We start from the raw sequence: 24,034 nt of genomic DNA, 5'->3' as shown, positions 1-24,034 counted from the left end.
AGCACCACTCCTGGACGAGAGGGGCTTGACAAACCTCTGCCCCCGATCCTGCCCAAATATGTTTCTAGCACTTCTAACCTTCAGGTATTTGCCGTTTCCCCTGTAGCTTCCTTGGCCGCTGACCTTTCTTACTGGGCCAGGAAGCTTGCAAGGGGCCCCCTCCTCCAGATTTATCCGGGGCAGACGGGCTGGGTCAGAATCGTGCAGAGCGAAGCCTCAGCAAAGCTCTCCATACCCCTGCAATTCTATGACTGGAGCCTTTCAAAGGCTCTCAGCCTGAGAAAGCACAAGGTCTTGGTGAGGTTTCCTGGCAGGCTCGGGGCTGGCTTCATGCCACAGTAACATGCCCAGGGCTGCATGGCCTAGAACCCCTTCAGGCTCCTCTTCCCCAACCCTTGAAAAAACCTCAATTCTTATGCCCTCAATACCCTGCTCCGCTCAGACTGCTGTGACCAGACACAGAACAGGTGTGGGAATGGCGGAGGGGCACTTTTAGGGCCCTACGTAATACAGCTCAGGCAACCGCTTGCCCCTTTCCTGGTGGCACCCGCCAACCTTGATGTTCTCCCTCCCGTAAGCCCCTGCAAATCCGGGGTGAGGGCGTGAGACCCAGAGACGCCCCAGGCTGGTGGATTCTGCCACTTTCCACTTCTGCCAAATACAGAGGTTTGCTCATCCCCACAGATGCAGTAAGGAGGTCCCCCCGGGTTAGAAGAACCTAAGACAGAATCAGACTGAAGGAATAAAGCTGGATTAGGGAAACCGGAGGGAGACGGGGTGACTGGAACTCTGGGTAGGAATGCAGATTCACCACAACTGGGTGAGGTTCACTCCTGCTCCGCAGAGCTGGCTAATGAAACAGTAACATTCGCTCTTATCGTGGGTACTGGTTTACTTCTACGTTCAAAAGGCAGCATTTGAAGAGAGTTGTTGAGAGATACTTCACATGGTATAAAATTTGCCCATTTAAACTGCACAATTCAATGGCTTTTAGTATGTGTGCAGAGTTGTGAAACCATCACCACTAAGTTTAGAACATTTCATTACCCCTGAAAAGAAAGCCCATACCCAGGAGCACTCAGGGCCCCTGCTGTTCCCCCGGACCTACCGGCCCTGGGCAAACAGTAATCTGCAGAGCATTTTACCCCAACACGAACTTTCCCTACCATGAGGGTATGCGATGCAGCAGATGACAGGGGTGTCTTAATCCAAGATCTCATGACCCACAAACAAATGGCCAACAAGCACAAGAAAAGACATTCAACATCACGGATCCTTAGGGGAATGCAAATCAAAGCAACAACAAGATACCACCTCACACCCATTCAGGATGGCTATTGTCCAAAAAAACAGAAAATAACAAGTGCTGGTGAGGATGTGGAGAAATTGGAACACCTGTGCACTGCTGGCGGGAATGCAGAATGGTGCACCCACCGTGGAAAACAGTATGGTGGTTCCCTCAAAAACTAAAAATAGAGTTACCATATAACCTGGAAATTGCACTTCTGGGTATATACCCAAAATAATTGAAAGCAGGATCTTAGTGGGGCCCCTGGGTGGCTCAGTGGGTTAAGTGTCTGACTCTTGGTTTTGGCTCAGGTCATGGTCTCATGGTTCTTGAGTTTGAGCCCCGCATAGGGCTTATATGCTGGCCGTGTGGAGTCTGCTTGGGATCCTCTCTCCCCTCTCTGCCCCTCTCCCACTCACGCATGCTCTCTCTCTCTCTCAAAAATAAATAAACTTGGGGCGCCTGGGTGGCGCAGTCGGTTGAGCGTCCGACTTCAGCCAGGTCACGATCTCGCGGTCCGTGAGTTCGAGCCCCGCGTCGGGCTCTGGGCTGATGGCTCGCAGCCTGGAGCCTGTTTCCGATTCTGTGTCTCCCTCTCTCTCTGCCCCTCCCCCGTTCATGCTCTGTCTCTCTCTGTACCAAAAATAAATAAAAAACGTTGAAAAAAAAATTTTTTTTTTTAAATAAATAAACTTAAAATTTTTTTAATGTTTACTTATTTTTGAGAGAGAGACAGATTACAAGTGGGGGAGGGTGAGAGAGAGAGGGAGACACAGAATCCAAAGCAGGCTCCAGGTTCTGAGCTGTTAGCACTTAGCCCGATGTGGGGCTTGAACTCATGAACCATGAGATCATGACCTGAGCTGAAGTCGGACACTCAACTCACTGAGCCACCCAGGCACCCCAAATAAATAAATTTTTAAAAAGCAGGATCTTAGACATTTGCACACTCATGCTCATATAATTATTATATACACAGAATTATTCTCCATAGCTAAAAGATGAAAGCAACTCAAGGGTCCAACAACTGATGAGTAGATAAACAAATGTGGTATATACATACAATGGATACTACTCCTCCTTAAAAAGGAAAATTCTGACACGTGCCACATCATGCAGAAACCTTGGAGCCACTGTGCTCACTGAAAGAAGACACTCACAAAAAGACAAATATACTGTATGATTCCACTTACATGAGGTACCTAGAGTAGTAAAATTCATAGACAGAAAGTACAGTGGTGGTTGCCAGGGGATGGGGGATGGGGAGTCAGTGTTTTATAGATACAGAGTTTCGGTTTTCCAAAAGGAAAAGAATTCTGGAGATGGTGGTGGTGATGGCTGCACGGGAATATGAATGTACTTAATGCCCCTGAGCTGTACACTCAAAAAAATGGTCAGGATGGTACTTACGGCTACCTATCAGTTGACTTTATGCTAATCAAAAGGAGACTATCCAGGTGGGCCTCACCTAATCACACTCAAATCTTTAAAAGCAAAGGGTTTTGGGGGCACCTGGGTGGCTCAGTCAGTCGAGCATCTGACTCTTCATTTCAGCTCAGGTCTTGATCCCAGGTCCTGGGATCGAGCCCCATGTTGGGCTCTACCCTCACAGGGCAGAGCCTGCTTGGGATTCGCTCTCTTTCCCTTTGCCCCTCTCCTCTACTGGCACTTTCTCTCTCTCTAAAATTAAAAAAACAAAAAAACAAAAAAAGCAAAGGGTTCTCTCCTGCTAACAGAAGACGAAGTCAGAGATTCAAACCAAGGGGGGATCTGAGGCCCCACTGCTGTACTGAAGATGGAGAGGACACACGGGAAAGACTAAGAGTGGCCTCCATGAGCTGCGGGCAACGCCCAGCTGACAGCTACCATGTTCTGCCTGGACGCATGACCAGCATGGCCAGCAGAGGTGGGAGATAATGAGTCGTGTTAACCCGCTAAGTTGGATCATTTGTTAGAAAGCAATAGAAGACTGATTGGATCTCCTAATTGGGGCCAGAAAGGGAAAGAAGACATTTTAGGGAGCAGAGATGACTCTCAGTGATTGACTTTGTCTTTTTCACATATTTCCACCTCCTCTAGAAAGCCTCCCCCGCCACCCTCCCGAGAGCCTTTGCGGATCCTCGCCTCTGTCTTCCTCTGTCGGTAATTATCTGCCACTCCCTTGGCCCTGCGCACAAGGGCCTGCCAGCCGGAATCCCCAGTCATCTCGCTGTCTCAAATCTGGTCTAAGGACTTCCAACACTGAAGCCACAACTTGACCTTTTTCATCTTTCCCAAAGCTCCCAGTACAGGGCCAAGCACACTATAAACTAGCTCACGAATTCTTGTTCACTAAGCCATTTCCTTTCAGTTCCAGTGACCAGCAAGGCCAATGAAGGCATTCAAACCTGATGTGGCCACAGGCACATGGAGAGCCTTTCCCCTAAAACTGGCTTCACCACCACCTGAGAGTAACAAAGCACCGAGATGGTGATACCCCATTTCTGAAGCCTGACTTTTCATTAACACTGGCCAGTCACGTTTTCCAGCATGAGTTGGGCTACCATTTCTCTGAAGTTTTTTTTTTTTTTTAATGTTTTTCTACAACTGAAATTTGCCAACACAGAGGAAGTAAGAATAGGAGGACATGAGGTCCCACAAAATGTGCTACCTGTGTTTTGTTCCACAACAACCTTACCCTGAATGCCTGCCAAGTCCAGACAGCATGGTGAGACCCCAAAAACAGAGCTAAATCACAATAGCCCCTACTCTTGGGCTGTCATCCAACTATCCCCTGAGCACAGAGGTCATAGCAGAGTCTTTGACACTTTGGAAACTAGGAGGTTGGATTTCTTCAGGTCGGACCACAGAATCAGGTCTCCTACAGGCAGGCAATGGGTGGGGTTCCCTTCTGCATTCTGTCCTGCTCCAGGGACTCTGGGGACGCCTTCGGTGCCCCACCCTGGACTCCAATAACACGCATATGATGTCACTGTCTAGATGTGCAACAGTCTTGGCCAATTTTATCCAAAGCCCTCAAGCACAGATTAAAAAGTAAATCCATAGCATTTAGACAGACCTTTACAGTTTACAAGCCACTGTCATATTAATTGTCTCATTTGATCCTCCCAGGAGCCCTAGGAGGTAGGAGGAGTAGATTATCATCGCCCAATTACAGATGAGGAAACTGAGGCTCAGGGAGCTGAAGTGACTTACCCAGAGTTACCTGGTTTGGAAGCCAAAAAACCATGTTCTTCCACGTTGGATCTAGTCTTTGGGCCTAAATGGGAACTCAGCACAGACAGGCTAGGCTCTCCCCAGCTGGCCCTCACAGCTGGTGCCTTGAGAGTTTCTCTATAGAAAGAGTGAAGGAGAGGCTGGGAATCAGGAACAAAAAGAAAGTACAATGGTGCCTCATATTCTAGTAATATTTCATCTTTTTCAAAGAACTCACATATTTCTTGTCTCATTTGGTTCACAGAACAATCCCATAAGGTCAACAAGACAAGTATATTGTCATGAAAACTTGGATCAGAACTAGTCCCCAACTTTTCTGATTCCAAGACTCTTTCTATAAGATAAGGGACAGCATTCTTGCCACTGAGACCCTCCTTTGGCCCTGAAGGGTCTTTCCCAAAGGGCCAAAGGGACCCTCCTGAGTCCCTTTGGCCCTGAAGGGTCAAGACCAAGAGACCACTGGATACCCTTCTCTTGTGTGGCCATACAGGTCCAACTTACAGTGACCTTTCATTTCCCTATGTGATCCCCTGCCAGAAACTGGGCCCAGAAAGCAGGCCCCTCCCCCTTCTGGTTTTAGGACTGCTTTTACAGAACCAATGTTTTTTTAAGTTTATTTCTTTTCAGAGACAGAGAGAGAGCCTGCGAGTGCGCACACGTGTGGGGGAGGAGGAGGGAGAGGGGGGGAAAGAATCCCAAGCAAGCACCACACTGTCAGCGTGGAGCCTGATGTGGGGCTCGAACTCACAAACCGTGAGATCACGACTTGAGCTGAAACCAAGAGCTGGAAGCTTAACTGACTGAGCCCCCCCCAGGCGCCCCACAAAACTAATCTTATGTAACCGATACACCAGGGGGAATGGAATGTGCTAGACTATTGCTCACCCGCTGAACACACATTTTCTGAGCAGGGTATCACTCTAGGCTGCTCACTGGGAGTTTGAGAAATACCTCAGGCATATTCCCTGCCTAACAGAAGCTCACGATCTTGATCTAGTGGAACTGGCGAAAACACAAACACGTACATGACAAGGTACACGACATTCACTAGTACATGACAAGATGGAACAAATGTCACAACACAGTTATAAGCAAAGGGCTGCATGCAGATCAGCATCATGCTGGCTGGTGGGAAGGAAGAGTCTTCCTGAAAAAAGAGGTGTTGGGTGCCTGGGTGGCTCAGCCAGTTGAGCTTCCAACTTCGGCTCAGGTCATGATCTCACAGTTTGTGAGTTCGAGCCCCGCATCAGGCTCTCTGCCGTCAGTGCAGAGCCAGCTCTCCGACCCTCTGTCTAGCTCTCTCTCTGCCTGTCCTCTGCTCTTTCTCTCTCTTTCTCAAAATAAATTAAAAAAACTTAAAAAGTAAAAGAAAAAAGAGGTGTTTAAGCGGAAGGATGACTGGAGAATCTTGACAAGTAGGAAGATGCAGGCTGTAAGAACAGCACTAACATTTGGGAACTAAGGATACAGTCCCTTGTGAGGGCAGCATGAAGTCCACTTGGCCCCCGACCTCCCACTGAGGCTGGCTGGGATCCAGCTTAGACCCCCAGCGAGATCTAGGCTGGATCCTGCCCCCATCCCAAGGGAACCCAGGAGACTGGGGCCACTTGCTCCGTCCTCCAGGTTCTGTGGACTTGCAGCCCCACCCACCAAATGTTAACTGCCCTCTTCACAACTCATCAATCCCGCTCTCTAGTTGGTTCTCACATGTGTCTTGCATTCCCAACTAGACTAAAATACTGGTCTCCTGATTCCTTGAGAACATAGCAAGGCGTGCCTATATCCCATCTCGGCCAGCATGAGGTGGGCACACAGTAGGCCCAACAACCTGTTTGTTGACTGGCTGCCGAAGTCTATAGGCCCAAGTATCACGACAACTGTACAAACAGGTAGACAAGAAGGGGCAGTACTTGTAACCCTAGCCTGGGATTACAGGGAAGGGGTTAGCAGCAGACACATTATTTCTGGCTTTAAGGTTACATTTTATAGAACTGATCTAAATTTAAATCAAGGGGCTTAGACTTGCGGGGTCACTCTGGGGGGACTGCCCTGTATTTCACATTCTGTTCTTAGACCAACGTCCCAAGGTCTCCTTAATCCATTTTTCTAGTTCCTGCTTGTAAACATCTTCCAATGAAACATAATGTCTCATAGTTCCTCTTGAAAAGATTTACAGAAAGGCTGGCATAGTTGCCATTTCCAGTCTAGAGACTGGAGGACGATGCCAGAGGTGAGAGCAGAGTCAGGGCAAGAGGTGGGGGTGGCGAGGACCCCAGGGCACAGTACAGCCTCCTAGTGGTTGGTCTCCAAGGAGCCGAAATCTCAGCTGAAGTGCTGGGTGGACAGAATTTACAAACAGGGAAACTGGATAGGGTCAAAACCTAAACAGGTCACGGCACACCCAGAATGGAGCATGGGCAAGCAATGAACATCATCAGCTAGGAGTTGGGGGATGGGGTAGGTGAAAAGAACCAAATGCCCAGGTGGGTTCAGAGGCAGAGAATTTTAGTTTTAGGGATTTTTCTAATCCAACCCTCTTTAATCCCACAGGTGGGGTCCTCAAAAAGTTCTTTCCTGGGGCACCTGGGTGGCTCAGTTGGTTAAGCGCCCGACTTTGGCTCAGGTCATGATCTCACGGCTCAGTAATTTGAGCCTGTGTTAGGCTCTGTGCTCACATCTCAGAGCCTGAAGCGGGCTTCAGATTCTGTGTCTCCCTCTCTCTCTGCCCCTCCCCCCCCCCCGCACTCTCTCTCTCTCTCAAAAATAAACATTAAGAAATTCACACCAAAAACAAAAAGTTATTTCCTGTGATAGTCTAACCCTGTTCTACTCAGTGTCTCTCTGCGTCTTTGACCTTCCACTTCATCCTCCATATTGCTGCCAGACTGATCTTTCCACAACACAGATCAGTTCAGTGTCTCCCCTCCACATTCAGAAGGTCCGAAGTCAGCATGACCCAGTAAGGCCTTCTCTGCTAGACCTAGACAGGGTTTGGAGTCTTATCTCCTCTCTACACCCCACTGACGTCATTCCCCCCAACAACGTCCTGCCAACACTCTGCAAAGTTGCAAGACTTACTCCTGTCTGCCAGGAGAATCCCAACTCCAAGGTCCAGCTCAAATGTGTCCTGTTCAGTTAAATCTCCCTGTGCTCATTCATTCCCCCAGGAAAGATATGTTTACTTTCTCTTCCATGCTCCCAAAACACCTCTGTAGAGCATTTATCACCCTGACTCGAACTGATTTTACAGAGACTGAGAGGCCACCAGGAATAGGGATTGGTTTTGCCTTCTCATTGCTCACCTTGTCCTTACTTCGCACGGCAGGAGTAGGTGGTCAAAACATGTTTACTGAAAGAAGAAACCTTTCCTTTTTTTTTTTTTTTTTTTTTTTAGTTTTCACTTTTAAGTAATCTCTACACCCAGTGTGGGACTCAAACGCACAACTCCAAGACTGAAAGTCGCTTGCTCTACGGACTGAGCCAGCCAGGTGTCCCAAACCCCTTTCCTTTACAGCCGCACAGTGAGTTCCTGGTGGGGCCCAGTTAAGGTCGAGGTTGTCTGATGCCCAGGTCAAGGCACTGCTTTCTAGGCTGCTTCTACCAGTTTTTCGTGAGCATGCACCTGGATGGCTCCTTCCTAACCTGGACTTTCAGACACTGGGACAGTGACGGGCATCAACTGTCCCAAGTTAGCACCAAGCTGCTAACTGTAAAGAGAGACTCCTGTGTCTCTCCCGGGGAAGAGATTTGATTCAAAAAGGCTTTAAACCGAGCTGTAGGCGGCGACAGAGCAGGTGAGTCATCCCAACCCACACCCGTTCTCTACTGAAGGGCCCCAGCGTCTGTGTGTCTGCAGTCATGTGGGAAATGGGTACTCTGAGCTGACTCGGGTCCCAGGGAGGGGGATGCTGATGTTATGGCCAAGGACCCTTCACCCATGGTGAGGAAGCAGGAGTGATGGCCTTTATCTATGACAGCAAACATAAAGGGACTCAGAGAGCACAGGGGATGGCCTCAGAGAAGCTGCAGCCGTGGTAATGGCCAAGGGACGCAGCTCGCCGCTCTTGGGGCCCCATCTGGACCCCTTGCACCCACACAGCCCGTCTCCACCACCAGCCCTCACCCGTGTCACTTCATTTCCTTAAATTCAAAGCTCCTCAAGAGAAACACAAGGTGTCCGCCACCACCCATCCCCCAGACTCAACCAGGACATCTACACTGCAGTGGAATTTTGTTTTAAGCAAAGTCAGCATGTAAAGTTGAGGGATAAATCTTCATTTTACAAACTCTTTTCACCACCACGAGCTCCCCTAAGGCCTTCACTCACTGGGGGCTTACTTACCATGTGTAAGTTCCTCTGTTAGGAGCTGGAGAGATACGAACACCACTGCAGTACAGTCCCTGCCCTCAACCACGTAAGCAAGTTGCATATGCGAGCTACTGTACATGCAGGAAATAACGTGCTAAATCCTTCAGAGGAGGTTCACAAAGTGAGTCTGGGAATCTGGAGGCGAATGAGTTTAGAGGGACGTCGTTCGGGAGATGGCACAGAAGTTGGGCTTTAGAGAACGGGTTGGATATTGCCACTCTGAAGCACGTCAAATGGCCTTCCATATGGAGGAGGTGTTGTCAGCAAAGGCCTGTGGGTGGAATCAAATGTCAGGCAGCTCCGTGTGGAAACCCACCAGGGCAGGCTGAAACAGCACATCCGACAGGCCCAAGCCCCAGGGGCACAGGCCAAGGCACAGGGAAAATGCTCCGAACAGCAAAGGTCAACATGAACGTAAACACTGCAGCAGCAGGACTTATTCTGGGCGGGAAGTGGGCCAGGATGGCCTTGGAATCCGGTCAGAGGTCAAAGGCCAGCTCTACCCTCAACAGCTGTGTGATCTTGAACAAGTTACCCAACCGAAGTCTAGGTCTTCCTGTCTGCAAGGCCGCTCCCTGACACTTCCTACCTAGCATGTCACTAAGAAATGAAATGAGATGATGGCGAGGACACATGAGGCACGGTGGCAGGCAGGGCAAGTGATCAGTCTATGTGAGGCTCTTCTTCCTGGCTTGAGGAGCCTGGACAGTGAACAAGTGAAAGACTGTGTGGGGCCCTCGAGGAAGGAAGAGGCCAATACAAGGGGATTCTAAAGCGAGGAGATGGTGAGGGAAGAGGGACTGCGGAGAAAGGAAACAAAGCCTCCACACTGAGCTTTCTGCTCCAGGGCAGGCCACCGTAGGGATGCTGCTAAAACTCCCCACCACGCTGGTAGGTGGTTTCTCCCTGAAGAACGCCGTGTTCCAGGATCGACACCAGTGATGCAAGGAGCAGAACTGAGCTTGTAGGAGGAGCAATGGGTAGGAGCCGAGCAGAGATGAGGCAGCACGCTGGACCCCTGCCCAGATTGTGGGGGCATCAGAAATCAGGACTGGATCAAGATGGCACCGAGAGAGAAAACTGCTTAATTTCAAAAACTTCCACTAGGAAAGCCCAGAAGTCCAAGGTTTTTTGCACATGTAGACACCTGATCTTTTAACCTGAATACCTGGCTCATTACAAGCCAGCAAAAGAGATACCGCCAGGCACAGGACTCACCTCTGCAGAGAGCCTCCAGTCTCATGGAGGAAGGCACACTAAGGGTCTTCGGGGAGATTTGCCACCTAATCCTACGTGTGTTTGCTCCTTGCTCATCTGCGCATTCATTCACTCCGTCATCCACTGCACAAACATCCACAAAGGAACTACTATACCCAAGATAAGATCCCGGAGAGGCAGGTGTCCCGTTAGCTGTTCACATCTCCATTCCTCAAGTTGTTTCACTTGTCAGTTCCCTTATCTGTCAAATGGAGAAAACTGGGTTTATGGGAAAATGCAATGAGATAATGGACACACACAACGCAGAGTAAGTGCTCAAGAAGTGTAAACTATTGATAAACGAGCAGAAGTAAGGTCACATGTTATATTGGATACCTTTCATTGCTCCTCTAGGTACTTTCTGCATCCTTTTCTATCTGTACTGTGTTCTGGAATTTTCCTGCATGGACTAATCAAGTCTCCTTTGCCCTCTGACTTCCCATGGGGTTTAGTACATGGAGAGCCTTGACAAATCAGAGGGGTTTTATTTCCTCCCAACTGCCCTCCTGAACCCCTTGACCTGAAGTCCTAGCTCTAGCAAAATGACCCTCCACACAGCCTCTCTGCCTCGAGGCGTAGAGATGGTAAGATCCCTCTGTTACAAGCCCCAGAATATTTCACTATCCACGGTTCTTTCCCTACACCCTGCCTCAAATTACCCATTCATAATGTGCCATCTGTTTCGTGCTGGCCCCTATTATATATGGGATAGGAGAGAGAGAATAGGCCTGGGAATCAGGAGACCTGAGTCCCACCTCTGCCACCAGCTGGTTCTGCGACCCTGAACGCTCTTTTACTAGGTGTCAGCGTCCTCCTCTGTAAAAAGAACAGGTGGGACCACATAGCTCTTTTTTTGTATTACAATTCCCCACCACTGCTGGGTGTTCCGTGAAGTTAAACCCAGAAAAGGGATGCATATCAGGGAATAAGGCTTCCTAGTGCAAAGGGCAGGTTAGCCAACTCATTCTTACCCAGGGAGGGCACCTAACTCCTTTCCAAGGACTTCCCTTTTCCTCCCAGATTCCCCGGGGACCAAATGATCTCCACTCCAAACAAACAGCCAAGGAAACCCAGGAAATTACAAGTAAATTCTCTCCTTTCAGTAACCAACCAGCCAACCTCGATTTAGCCACACAGGCCCCTTCCCAGCTTCTGTTATGCACAGCGGGCCAAGGTGTGGTGTGGTGTGGTGTGGTGTGGCCAAGAGGCAGGTGCACACTCCCACCCAGGCATTCTCCACAGGGCTGCAAAGGGATATGATGCCCTTTCACAACTGGTGGGTATCCAGGGCAGAGGGAGCCACCCAAATCAACATCCTGTCAGAAAACCTACAATTGAGGTCTGTCACTGGACACGTTTCAGAGAGGCTGAGGACCATTTCATGGGATATTACAGAATCTCTGGAGTTCTTTTTAGCTCCTAAATTAGCGACTCAGGGAACCCCAGGAGCCATGAGAGACATTCTAACGAGATTACCCTCCCTAGCTCCCCCTACCCCCATCTGGAGTTTCACCTGCCCCAAGCGCTTTCCCATCTCCCCTCACCCAGAGGTAGGGCCAAGTGCCAGCATAAGGCTGGGTTTTTAATCCTTAAGGACAGGAGAAGAGGGCACTTTGGATACCAACTTCTACGTTTCTGGCAGGGTAAGGGAGGCGGGATAATCTCTTAAAATCTCAGCTCCTGGGCTGGCCGCATGTGAAAACCACAACCTAATAACCGCCAACAACAATTTCTTCGACGTTCTTCACGTCCGGAAACCGTGGCCTCTCCCCACAACTCTGAGAGAGTTCAAACCCTTTCCTGGTTCCAAATCAAAACTTCCGAGAGCCTCCGGGCTTCCAGCGGCCAGACCGCGCACGGGACGGCTGGGGCCCAGGGAAGACACAGGCGGCGAAGCCCGCGGGCCGGGCGGGGAGGGGACGAACCCCAGCGCTGAGCCGCCGCCCCGGCCGCCTCGAAGCGCCCGTGGCCGCAGGAAGCACCGCCGTGCGCCTGCGCCTGCGCCAGTCTTGGCACGTGACTCGGGAGGGCTCGGCCCTAGAGGGGGCGGGGGAGGGATCACGGCCGCATGCGCGGGGCGGGCTCCCGCGGGCGGGGTTCGGCTGGGACTCAGCTCAGCAGCTCCCCCGGCGGTGGGTGCTGGGGGTCGCGGTGACGAGCCTCCCTCAGCGGTAGCGTTTTGCGCTGAGGAGCGGGCTTTCGAGACCACGCCAAGCTTGGCCAGGCGCTCGGTTCTCCCACCCTTTCGTTCCTGTTCCAAACCGCCCTGGTTTAGGGGCCTCAGTTTCCCCTCGAAGGCGAGGCGGTGCAGCGGGAAAAGCGGACCCGTCGGCGGTGAGGACGCCCGAGCCCGGAAGATGCGCCCCCTCCGGGAGCCGGTTCCGCCGGATAATCTGCACCCGAGTCGGGGGCCAGGAGCGGCTGGGGTCCAGGGCCCAGCGGGGGTCCTAAGTAGGGCCAGACTGCTGAGGTGGGTTTCCTCCGCCGCCTCCTTACGGGGCTCCCGTATTGGCCCCCAGCTCCTAGCAGTGGGGCGGCGTCTGGCGGGGACGCAGACCCGGTTACCTCCAGCCGGCAACCCATGGACCGCGGGTTTGAGGGGCACGGCCCGAGGGACGCTGTCTGGGTTGCCAAAATCGGCTGCTTGATTTGATGCCAGGCTCTCGCCCCTCGGTGAGCCCCAGTGCTGCTGCCCGCCTGACCCTCCCTGCTTGTTCATGGCCCTCTCTGCTCTGTCTAGAAACTTGCAGTGGCCTCAAGCCCAGACTTCTTGACCTTCCATCTAAGGGTTTCCCTAACCCACCTCAACTCACCTTGACTCCTCACTGGCCACACACAAATGGCTCCCTCCCTTTCAGAGTCTGGGCCCTTGATTCCCCCCCGCCCCCAGGATCCGACCCCCTGGTCTCTGCCCTTCCAAACCTGTCCAGCCTTCAGAGTGGAGCTAGAATTCCACTCCCTTTCTAAGCTCAGAACCCCCTGGGTGTCTCAGTATTCCCAGGGGAGTCCTGATGTTATGTAAACGGATTCTCCTCCATAAAGGTAATCTGTTAACTGTTTAAATAAAAAGTCTGCAGTGCATGGGTTTAACTTCTCAAATAATTACAAGTGAGAAAGAAAATCGTTTGCCACCCCCCCCCCCCCGGCCATGTGACCTGGGTTATGATAGGGGCATATGGCTACTTTATCCCCCAGGATTTACCCAGTCACTCCAGTTCCATGTCTTGGGTTCCTAACTGGATCATTCACTCCTCCAGAGCAGAGATTATGCCTGCACAAATATGTGTAAATTCTAAATCTTTTGAAATTTTGGTAGGACAAAATTCAGAAGTTTGGAGAAAATGGAAATATAACCAACAAATGTGTTTGCATTCTTCACAAATACGAAATCACTCTTTTCAGTGTGTCAGAAAAATGTACTGTCACAATCAGTCTAGGCTCCAGACTAACACAAATCAATGTGATTGAATGTAGTAGAAGGGATAGTTGGATGGGTAGAAAATTGGCCCTTTGGTTTGTCATGTTTTAGCTGGGTGAACTGGGGCTTAACCTCTCTGGAGATGCAGCTTCCTCATTCTGGATTTGTTTTTAGGGATAATAAATATGCCTTCTCCATCTACATGAGCAGGGTGAGGGTCAAATGTGAAATGGAGTTAAGGGTTTCTGGGTTTGTGTTTTTTTTTTTTTTTTTAATTTTTTTTTTCAACATTTATTTATTTTTGGGACAGAGAGAGACAGAGCATGAACGGGGGAGGGTCAGAGAGAGAGGGAAGCACAGAATCGGAAACAGGCTCCAGGCTCTGAGCCATCAGCCCAGAGCCCGACGCGGGGCTCGAACTCACGGACCGCGAGATCGTGACCTGGCTGAAGTCGGACGCTTAACCGACTGCGCCACCCAGGCGCCCCTGGGTTTGTTTGTTTTTAAGGTATTTTGTTGTTCAGGAAATAATCCTTAATAAATTTTTTTTAAGATTTTATTTTTTTAAGGAATCTCTACATCCAACATGGGGCTCAAACTTACAACCCTGAGATCAAGAGTCACATGCTCCACGGACTGAGCCAACCAGGCTCCCCCTCACCCCGACCTTAATAAATTGTCTAAAGCAGGGGCACCTGGGTGGCTCAGTCGGTTGAGCCTCCAACTTCGGCTCAGGTCATGATCTCACAGTTCGTGAGTTCAAGCCCCACGTCGGGCTCTGTCCTAACAGCTCAGAGCCTGGAGCCTATTTTGGATTCTGTGTCTCCCTCTCTCTGCTCTTCCCCTTCTCAGTTGCTGTCTTTCTCTCAAAAATAAATAAGGATTAAAATAAATAGTCTAAAGCAAATGACGTTTAAATGTTTGAAATTTTGTTACTAACACATGTCAAGGTGCTGACCGGCCATTAGAAAAATCCAGCAATTCTAAATTTTTGCCAGTTTCTGAAGAGGAGGGAAAGGCCTTGGGATCAGCAAGAACAGTGTCACCAAAGGTAAGCCTGGTCAAGTAGCCTAGCGTGCCCTCACGAGAGTCAGGTGCTAGATGGAATTCTGGCCCTCCTACTTCCGGCAACTCAACCTCTCTGACCATCAGTCTCCTCATCAGTAAAATATGAGTAATAATCATAACATTTACAGAACGCTTTCTGTGGGCTGTGTACTGTTTCAAGCATGTTGCGTGTTTTCATTTAATCCTGGCAACAACCCCACAGAGAGAGGGGCTATTAGTGTCTCCATTTTATGGGTGAGGAAACTAAAGCACAAAATTATGTCATTTGCCTAGCTAGGGTGGCCCAGCTTGTTAAGTGGTGGGGCCCAGGACGAAGCCCAAGCAATCTGACTCCAGAGTCTCTACTCTTCCGTGCGAGGTGGCTCCCTCCCTGAGGGGCTGTGTGAGGATCCCATGAAATAATACATGAAAAACACCTGACCTATTCCTTGGGTTTGTGGCTGCTAGAATTACCTCATTATGTCAAGGTATAAGTGTAGGAATGTCTATAGGTCTATAGCCCAGTTCCTGGCAAGAAGAATACTCCAGAAGTTGGTTCTCTTCCCCACTGAAATTTTGAAAAAACATTAAAGGTTCCACAGTGCAGGCAGACACAGAAAATGCTCATCTGTGCATGTTATTTTTTTTATCCTTTGGATGAGAGGTCAGTATAGGGAATCCCTCAGAACCTGTGGAATACACCTTTGGTACAGGCAAATTCATGCCTCTACTCCATTTTGTTTTGCTTACGTTTCCTTTTTATTGCCTCTATGGTCTTCTAGAGAAAAATTAAGGTTTCCCTGGATTGGGAAAAGCTTGAGCCTAATGTCACAGACGGAGGAATTGGCGTGAAATGTTGCCAGTGCTTGTGAGTTTTTCAAGGCTCAGACTTTTCCCCTTGGTTCACGGGGGTGGGACGCAACCACAAAGCCAGGGCCAGGTAGGTGTCCTCCTATGGCTGGGTCTTCCCGGGTCTCCACCCTGGGTCGGGCATCCGGTTCACCGCATGCACACACCTGCTACACATAAGCTCCCGAGACCTGTAATCCACGCATCATGCATAAAATTACCTCTCCATAGCCACACCCACCTGCTCACCCCAGACATACTTTTCTCCCCAGGACCCTCTGCACACAACATTCGGTGCACAGACACCTTCTTTACTCCTCCCGAACCCGCTTACTCTGCCATTCACTGTGATGGCACACAGGTGATGGGTCCTGTGTGCTGGGCACTGTGCTACATACTCAGAGATCATTTGGTCACAGACACTCACATACACTTTGGTTTCTACACACACAGATTCTACGTGTAGGTATTTGCACGTCCTTTCACGTGTAACCACAGGTAACCCCCACATATTCAGATACATACACATACCTGTGGAGACATTCTCTCCATTCGTGCCCCTTATATCCCCTGACTATATTCAGAATGGTCTTGGATTTTGCTTTCCTCCATGGCATTTTGCTTTCTCAATGGCAGACGATGTAAAGATGGTAGGGTACGAGGCTTGTGAAACAGCACAATTTTGGACATGCTGGCAGGTTCTGGTGTGTTATGTTTATCTTCAAAAGAGACATCACCTCCCTCCCTTTTCCTGGCAAAGCTCCATATTTCTCCCAGTCCTGGGAAAACACTGGCTGCCGTCCTGGGTGGGAGAGCTGACCTGGGGGAGGGCAGTGGTGGCCTTAGTTAGGTCAGTCTTATCAGTCACTGACTGTGGACTGTGGACCCTCGAATCAGGAGGAAAGCAAGGGAGAGTGAGGCAGTGAGCCAAACTGCCTTCCTCATTCCTCCCTGAGATCAGCACCTCCCGACTTAGGAAAACCCAGGGCAGCTGGCCTCAGCACTGAATTCTGCATCTTCTCTGAGGTGACGCCATCACAATAGCATGTTGTCACTCTCACACTCCCCCCTTCTACTTCCAACCTCCCAGTGACTCCCCAGCTTCTTCCTTTTCAAACACACTCTCAACTGGGGGTGTGAAGTCTTCAAGAGGACCCCAGAAGTAATATTTCAAAGTAAAGGAGTTCTGATCTGAGGACAAAGGCTCGGGGAGCCAAGGACAAGGTAGGGTTTCTTTAAAAACAGGTGCGGTATGGGGGGAAGGGGGTGGGGACGCCTCGGTGGCTTAGTGGGTTGAGCCTCAGACTCTTGATGTCAACTCAGGTCATGATCCAAGGGTCATGGGATCAAGCCCGCATCAGGCTCTATGCTGAGCTCAGAGCCTGCTTGGAATTCTCTCTCCCTCTCCCTCTGTCCCTCCCCCTGCTTGTGCTCTCTCTCAATAAATAAATAAAAATAAACAAACAAATAGGCACAGGAGGAGGCCTGGGGTCATGCCCCTATTTCTTAATTTTCAATCCTACAACAGGAAACCTCGGTTTCAAAGTCATCTTTGACACTGGGGGCTGGAAGCAGGAGGGATCTAGGGAAGAAGGCACCGGGGACGTCTCAAACAAGAGTGGGCAATTCATGGATTGTCAGTTTATCCCTAAGAAACTTAAAAATGAGGGCGCCTGGGTGGCTTAGTCAGTTTAGCATCCAGCTTCGGCTCAGGTCATGATCTCACAGTTCATGGGTTCGAGCCCTGCTGTCAACACATAGGCTGCTTCGGATCCTCTGTCCCCCTCTCTCTCTGCCCCTCCCACGCTCAATGTCTCTGTCTTTCTCTCTTTCTCTCTCAAAATGAAATAAACATAAAAAAAAAAAGAAACTTACCAATTAATACCCAGGTTTGGGAAGAGACGGGAGGGAGGAACAGGTGGAGCACAGAGGATCTTTAGGGCAGTGAAAATACTCTGCGTTTCATTTCCTTCTACAACAACGGACACATGTCATGATACATTTGTCCAAACACGAGCAATGCACACCACCAGGAGCGAAGCCTAATGTCAACTGTGGACTCTGGGTGACTAGGTTGGACAAATGTCCCACTCTGGGGGTGGGGGTTGCTAATGGGGGAGGCTGTGCGTGGGTGGAGGCCCCGGGGCGGGGTGGGGCCGGGGGGTGTATCCCTACCCTCCTCTCAGTTTTGCTGTGAACCTGAAACTGCCTGAAAAACAATGAAGTCTTAATACGAACCCGATCCACTACTAGATAAGAGAGAAATAAAGAGAGCCAGCTGGTCGGAGGCGATCAGAAAACACACGGTGTTACAGAGAGATTGGAACTTTATTGAGACTTCCTCCCTGATTAAATCAGAATGGAAAGAACCCTGGAAAGGTTCCACTTTGGAGAGAGACAGCAACTGTTCAGGCACAAATACTTAACAGATACTCCTCTTAGGGGAATCTCTGGATCCTAAATTTACCCCCAGTTCCCAACCCTTCCTCCCCACCCCAAAAGACAGTCAGAATCCTGCTTGAAATCCACATCCACAGAGTGGGGACCAAACAGCCCTGACAGCCCAGGGGGACCAACTGACCAGCCTGCAGGCTGCATGGAGAAAAGGTGGGTCAACGAGTGAGCAGGGGAATGGGGGTAAGAAAAGGAAAATGGATGGGACGAAAAGAGAGAAGATCACACCAGTCATGTCCCCCCCCCCCCAAAATACAGATGGCATATGAATGTATCAGCCTCCTTCCACCTGCTTCCCCAAAGCAATGGTGACATCAGCCGCCGTGACAATGCCTGTACACTTCTGCCCTGTTCACGTCCTCAACTGCACTGAGAAAGACAGATATGCCGAGAGCAGCTCAAGGGCATCAGGGGCATTAGGAGCAAGAGGGGAAGGCGGACTGTGGGGAGGGTACATGACAGCGAGATAAAGCGAGTGGTGATTTGTAATGAGAAGAAACGCAGCTTTTCAGGCCCTGCTCACCAGGCTCCTTGGATGCCCCGGCAGGGCCCTGTTTCTCTGCTTGGCTCTGTCCTTGGAAACAATGTCCTGGAGGTTTGGGGAGCCTCCGTTGTCCTGTGGAAGGTTCCAGGTCCTGCACAAAGCCAGAGAAGCAGCGTCCGCTGCAGCATGCATCAGAGCGTTAATAATCCTAAACAGGGATTCCGAATTCTCCACACGGACCTAGTCTAATCACCCATGTGTTTCCACTGCCTTGCCCCCAGAGTGCTTCCTCTCTGCCTTCATCTTCACTCGCTTTCCTTCTGGTCCAAGGTGACTTCCTGGTCAGGGGGGGGCCCTGACCCAGGCCTCCTGGGGAAGTCCCCCGGATAACTCGCTCCCAGGGGACGCTGGCTCACTAGGGCAGAAGGAGCCCCTCCGGGCAGCCCTGGGCAGGGTCTCCTGGATTTGTGCAAACTGGTCAGCCACCTGCTTTTTGTCAAAAGTCTCCTTCCCTCCATCCCCTGCCAACCTCCGAGATGGCCGAGGTAGCACACCAGCCAGGCAGGACCCTCACGACACATTCCTTCTCCACGGCCTCTGGCGTCTGCGATCTCAGAATCTCTCTTGCACAATGCGGTACACACATATTCACACTCATCGGTTCTTGAAGGCCCTGGCTTCCCTGTGGTGCGTGGGTATCAGTATCAAGTTCAGGTGGAAAACCGCATGTCAAGCCTTGATTGCCGCCGACACGGAGTGGCTGGCGCCAGTTCTGAACTCGTGGAAATCACTCGGAGTTTTGAATGTTGTGCATCAGGGCGTGGAGAAGAGGGGGAAGGAAAAACCATGGCATGAAAATCAGGAGGGAACGACTCTTCTGCAGAGAAGTTGTGGAAACTGCCTCCTCCTACATTTGGGGGGCGGAGATGGGCTGCCCAGAGAAGACCCTGATGAAAAGGAGCAAGGTCTCCATCGTCCCCTCTGATACCCAACGCCTTTGGGGTCTGAGTTTTCCAAGACATGCAATAGACAAAGACACACTGCAAACCGATTAACCCTCTGAGCCCTTCCGGTATTTTTACTGAAGTCACTTCCAAGAAGTAAATGACCTGAATCCACGGAACACTCGGCCTCCTGTCGGGGCTGATAAAGGAACCGAGATTCCCAGCTGGCCTAGAAGACTGCTTGGGAGAAATGGCATGGGGGAGGCAGAACCTTCTTCCAGCCTGGGGACTCCTGTTCTCTCTCAGCATTCTGGTATCCTAAACCATTCCCTCCCACCCCTCGAGGAAACAGGGAAGAGGGCCTGGGAATGGGGGTGGGGGGGGGGATGGTGGAGGCTCAACACCCAGGTGGATTCAGACTCCAAAGACTGTCCCCTGTTGAAGTCAACCCAAGTTGAGGAGGCAGATGGGGGTTGGAGGACAAGCAGGAGACTGTGTGGAAGGAAGCTACAAGGGACCTGAGCCCTACAGAAACCAAGTCTTCTCTCTTTTCCCAGCTTATAGGGGAAAAAGGAATTTCAGCTGAGTTTAGCTTGACACTCATCACCTCAGTATACACTAGAATAGCTGCTCTCTGTCCTCTGCGATAAGACCCAGGAAAAGCCGGCGGGGCCTCACTCAGGCCCCTCACTGAAGCAACAAGACACTATAATTCACAGTTTCCTCTCCTCCCTCGACCCACACCCTCCCCCACCACTGGCCTCAACGAACTCCCAAATCTCCAACACGTAGTGATTCTCACCAGTGTGGCTCAAAGGGTTAATTAACCAGGACTTCTCAGACAGTTAGGACACAAGCTCAGCCACCAACAGGAACCCAAGAATGGCTACACGGCGACCTAGTGTTTCTTATAGCGATTCTTTGGGGTCTCGCCACACCCTGTTTTGTCACAGTTGAGAGCACTGGGATTCTTCCCCAGCCCCAGGCTTCCCAGGAGGCTGGGGAGCTCCTGTGTGATGGCCCGCTCAATCTTCTCCAGAAAACAGCCCCCCATGTAGGAGCACTGCTGAGACAACAGCTTGAAACTGGAGATGGGGTTGATGCCAAAGAAGTCCTTATAGGCCTCGCGGTTGGGAAGGTCAAACTTGCTGACATTGGTCTTTGCCAGGATGGTCTTGAAGATGTAGAATTTGTCAGGGTCTTCCACAATGTCCTTAAAGACCAGTTCTCCGTCACTGAAGAAGGTCATTTTGTCCTTGTAAGTCTGCAGATAGCGGTCCACCAGGAGGGCATGAATGCGGACCCGGATGGCATGCTGGCGGATGAAGGCGATCTTGTTCTCCAACCTGTTCTCGATCACCTGGTTCAGGTCTTCCAGGAGTGAGATCTCTTCCTTGAGGAACAGGTCCCGGTAGGTGTCGGGCTTGTAGTCTTGTGGCCAGAAGGAGCTGACGTAAACCCGAGGGGGCTCTGTGACGTTGATGAGCGGGGCCAAGCTCCAGAAGAGGGCCCCATAGACCCGCATGAGCATCTGTGTGGCCAGGTTGTCGGCCTTGTTCAGGATGATCCTTATCTGGGATTCGCGCCCCTTCAGCTGGCGGAAGAGCATCTCCAGCTCCAGACCCACATCCAGCTTGGTTGGGTCAAAGACAACAAAGATGAGGTCTGCCCTGTCGATGAACCACTGGCACACGTCGTTGAACGGGTAACCTTGGGAGGGGGGAGCAAGAAGTCAAGCAGAGCAGGCTCACCCTAACCCCCCCACCCCACACCCCCCCCCCTTCCAGAACCAAAGCATTGCCTGGGTTGAAGGAAGTCACAGCACTAGGGATATTCTAGGTCTCTGAAGACTGAAAGAATTAATTACGTATATCCTGGGCCTTGTCAACCCTCAACCAAGGACAGCCTAAGACCAGGACTGGAATTTGAGCTCTGCCACTAGCCAGACCAGGGTAACAAATGCTTCTAGGCTTTAGCATTTTAGCTACAAAATGACAAGAAGAATAAGAATACCTAAGTTGATATAAAGATTATCATGTTATAAATAAAGCAAAGCACCTAACTAAAACTGCCTATGTCATAGGAGGTGCTCGATATATTTTAATTCCTTCAACTTCTTCTTTCCAAAATGGGGAGACCAGGAATACCTGTCTTTTAATTTTTCTACAACAATCAGCCAATAATGCATAAAATTATCTGATGCATAATAGAAGAATAAAGGTTAATTTACTATTATAATGATTAGTGATAATATTATTACTAGTAATAAAACAGCAATAAACCAAAATGAGAGTTATAAACTGAGATCCACCATCTGGTCATACAGTCCTACAAATGCCCTGCTATGACTCATCTCATATGACTCAGCCCTGTGTCATGGCGATACTCGGTGGCCTGTGTTGTAACCCAGCGCCTGCTGGGCCCCAAGTGGCACTCCCTTCCCACTGGAAGGCAGGTAGAACTTTGGAAGGTCTGACACAGGCTTATGTGAAGCAGGCCGGTAAAGCAACACTGGACCGGGAAGAGTTTAAGGTCAGGTTCAAACCAGACCCAAGTTAGCCAGAGGTCAAGTACACCTGGACTGGGATCCAAGTAATCCAGGCCCTTGATCCCTCGGGAAAGTCTGAGCTTCCCCAAGACAGCTCAGCCCCAGCGTGGACCTCAAGGAGCTACTTACAGAGATGACGAGCCCACCCTTTGGGAAAATATGGATTGCCTCCAAACTAATCAGCCCTCAGGGAGGTCAAAGAACATGGTACTCCACACCTAAGTGGGACCATGGTGACAACCAGAAGGGACTGGCAGCAAATACTACACCCCTTGGTGTTGGACAATGCTGGCCACGCTTCCTCTCCCCTGTCTGCCTACCACCCACTGCCCAACAGCTTTCTAAGACAAAGTTCGCGCTGTTCAAACACAAGTGCCTAATTACCTCTTTCTTGCTGCTTGCGGTTCTCGATGATGCCTGGTGTATCCACAAAAGTGACCCGCTCCAGAAGTTTGTGGGGAACCTCGATGCCAATCAACTTCTCCAGGAAATTCTGGCCAAATTTCTCAAGGGGGGAGAAGGACCGGGCGCTATCAGCAGCCATGACAATACCCTCGATGGTTTTCAGCTTGGGCCCGTGCATGAGGACCGTGAACTCAGAGGTGGTGGGCTCAGCACCTGCAAGCATGGGCATGAGGTTAGTAGGAAGGCCGTCCTCTCTGGGAAAGAGACCCTACTACAAAGTAAGCGGGTAAGCAAGGGGTTCCAGGGAGGGTTTGCCATGAGAACTGGATACTACGCTTGCTAAGCAGGATCCTATTTCTTTTTCCAATTGTGATAAAATATACCTAACACAATTTACCATGTGAACCATTTTCAGGTGGACAGTTCAGAGGCGTGAAATACACTCATGGTGTTGTGCAGCCCTCATCACCATCCATCTCCCAAACTGAAAGAGTCCCCATTCGTTCCCCTCTCCCAGCCCCTGGTAACCTCTACTCTACCCTGTCTCTATGAATTGAGGACTCAAGGCATCTCATAAGTGGAATCATGGGATATTTGTCCTTTTGTGTCTGGCTTATTTCACTTAATATATAGTGTCCTCAAGATTCATGCATCTTGTAGCATGTTCCAGAAATGCATTCCTTCTTAAGACTGAATAATACTCCAAACTCCATTATATGGATAGCCCTTTTGTTTATGCATTCATCCATCGCAAGAGGTGGGTTGTTTCCACCTCTTAGCCATTGTGAAAAATGCTGCTGTGAACATGGACTGTAGCTGCTGGGTTCTTGGGTGTAATTTTCATGATTATATTGAAGACACATAGGAATGTTTCCTAGTGCTTTTACACAGGACATCGAGATACCAACAAACACACAAAAAAATCTCTCACTATTACCTGTATAGAGCTGGTAGCGAGTGTTTTCCAACCCAAGGAGGTAGTTTATCATGGTGGATTTGCCAACGCTCCACGGTCCCAGGAACAGCACCATTGGCTTGGAAGTAATCTCCCCATCTGTAGGCAGCAGGAATTAGAAATGGAAGTGACTAATGAAGTTTCTTCCTACGGGAGTGACACAGGGCGTCACACAGCATCACACAGTCCATCTGAATGAGTTACAGATTTCCACATTGGACAAGACAGGGGGTGGCAATCGGCGGCTCGCCTCTCGCTATGTAAGTGCGATCACCCGGTTAAAACCAGAAGACACGATGCTGGCCTTACACAGATCCTTTGCACAACGGCACCGGAAGCAGGAGCTAAGTGACATCAACAAATACTGACTCAGAGCTCACTCTGGGTGAGGCCTCCTGGTTTACATCTGGATTTACATCCCCTTCCTAAGAAGGGGAGAAAAGAGCTACCCCACGGCGAGGGGTTAAAACTCTGCTATCTGGATTGGTAACAGAAAAAACAGAGAGACAGGAAAGAGACTCACACGATCTTAGACAGCCTGGACGGGGGCCCCCTGACATCCTACCTCAGGCTCGGCCCAACACTGGGCTCAAGGCCAGTCTCAAATTAGCCTCTAGAGACCACGAAATATTTGCCAGGTCCCAAGACCAAGCACTGAGTAGGCAATTCTTGGGTTCTCGGCAGTGTCGGGAAGCACACACTGCCTGGGCCCTGCCAGTTGGGGTCCCTAGGAAGAGAAGGCAGATTCCTCCAGAGCTTCCAAAACCAGGGGGGCAGAAGGGATGTGGTCACTGGCCACT

General features: G+C 50.3%; 1 protein-coding gene and 1 long non-coding RNA gene across 12 annotated transcripts in view; both read right to left on the bottom strand.

The window, feature by feature from the left end:
* LOC123589146 overlaps positions 1-12,049 on the bottom strand; it is a 33,705-nt gene extending 21,656 nt beyond the window's left edge. For all 4 annotated transcript variants that reach the window (XR_006708189.1, XR_006708185.1, XR_006708186.1 and 1 more), the window contains exons 1-4: positions 11,756-12,049; positions 10,092-10,332; positions 8,847-9,144; positions 4,484-4,621 (exon numbers count right to left, since the gene is read on the bottom strand). This is a non-coding gene — a long non-coding RNA (uncharacterized LOC123589146). The remainder of the gene's footprint in view (positions 1-4,483; positions 4,622-8,846; positions 9,145-10,091; positions 10,333-11,755) is intronic.
* Positions 12,050-17,753: 5,704 nt separating this feature from the next.
* The window catches only part of SRL (sarcalumenin), a 47,390-nt gene continuing 41,109 nt past the window's right edge, over positions 17,754-24,034 (bottom strand). For all 8 annotated transcript variants that reach the window (XM_045460823.1, XM_045460821.1, XM_045460822.1 and 5 more), the window contains 3 exons: positions 23,217-23,333; positions 22,259-22,492; positions 17,754-21,036 (listed from right to left, as the gene is read on the bottom strand). In XM_045460823.1, the coding sequence (XP_045316779.1) occupies positions 20,225-21,036; positions 22,259-22,492; positions 23,217-23,333 (1,163 nt within the window). In that variant the 3' untranslated portion in view covers positions 17,754-20,224. The remainder of the gene's footprint in view (positions 21,037-22,258; positions 22,493-23,216; positions 23,334-24,034) is intronic.

Source organism: Leopardus geoffroyi, chromosome E3 (genome assembly GCF_018350155.1).
Source record: "Leopardus geoffroyi isolate Oge1 chromosome E3, O.geoffroyi_Oge1_pat1.0, whole genome shotgun sequence".
In the NCBI taxonomy this organism is placed as follows: domain Eukaryota; kingdom Metazoa; phylum Chordata; class Mammalia; order Carnivora; family Felidae; genus Leopardus; species Leopardus geoffroyi.
This window is presented reverse-complemented; position numbering and strand designations above follow the sequence as displayed.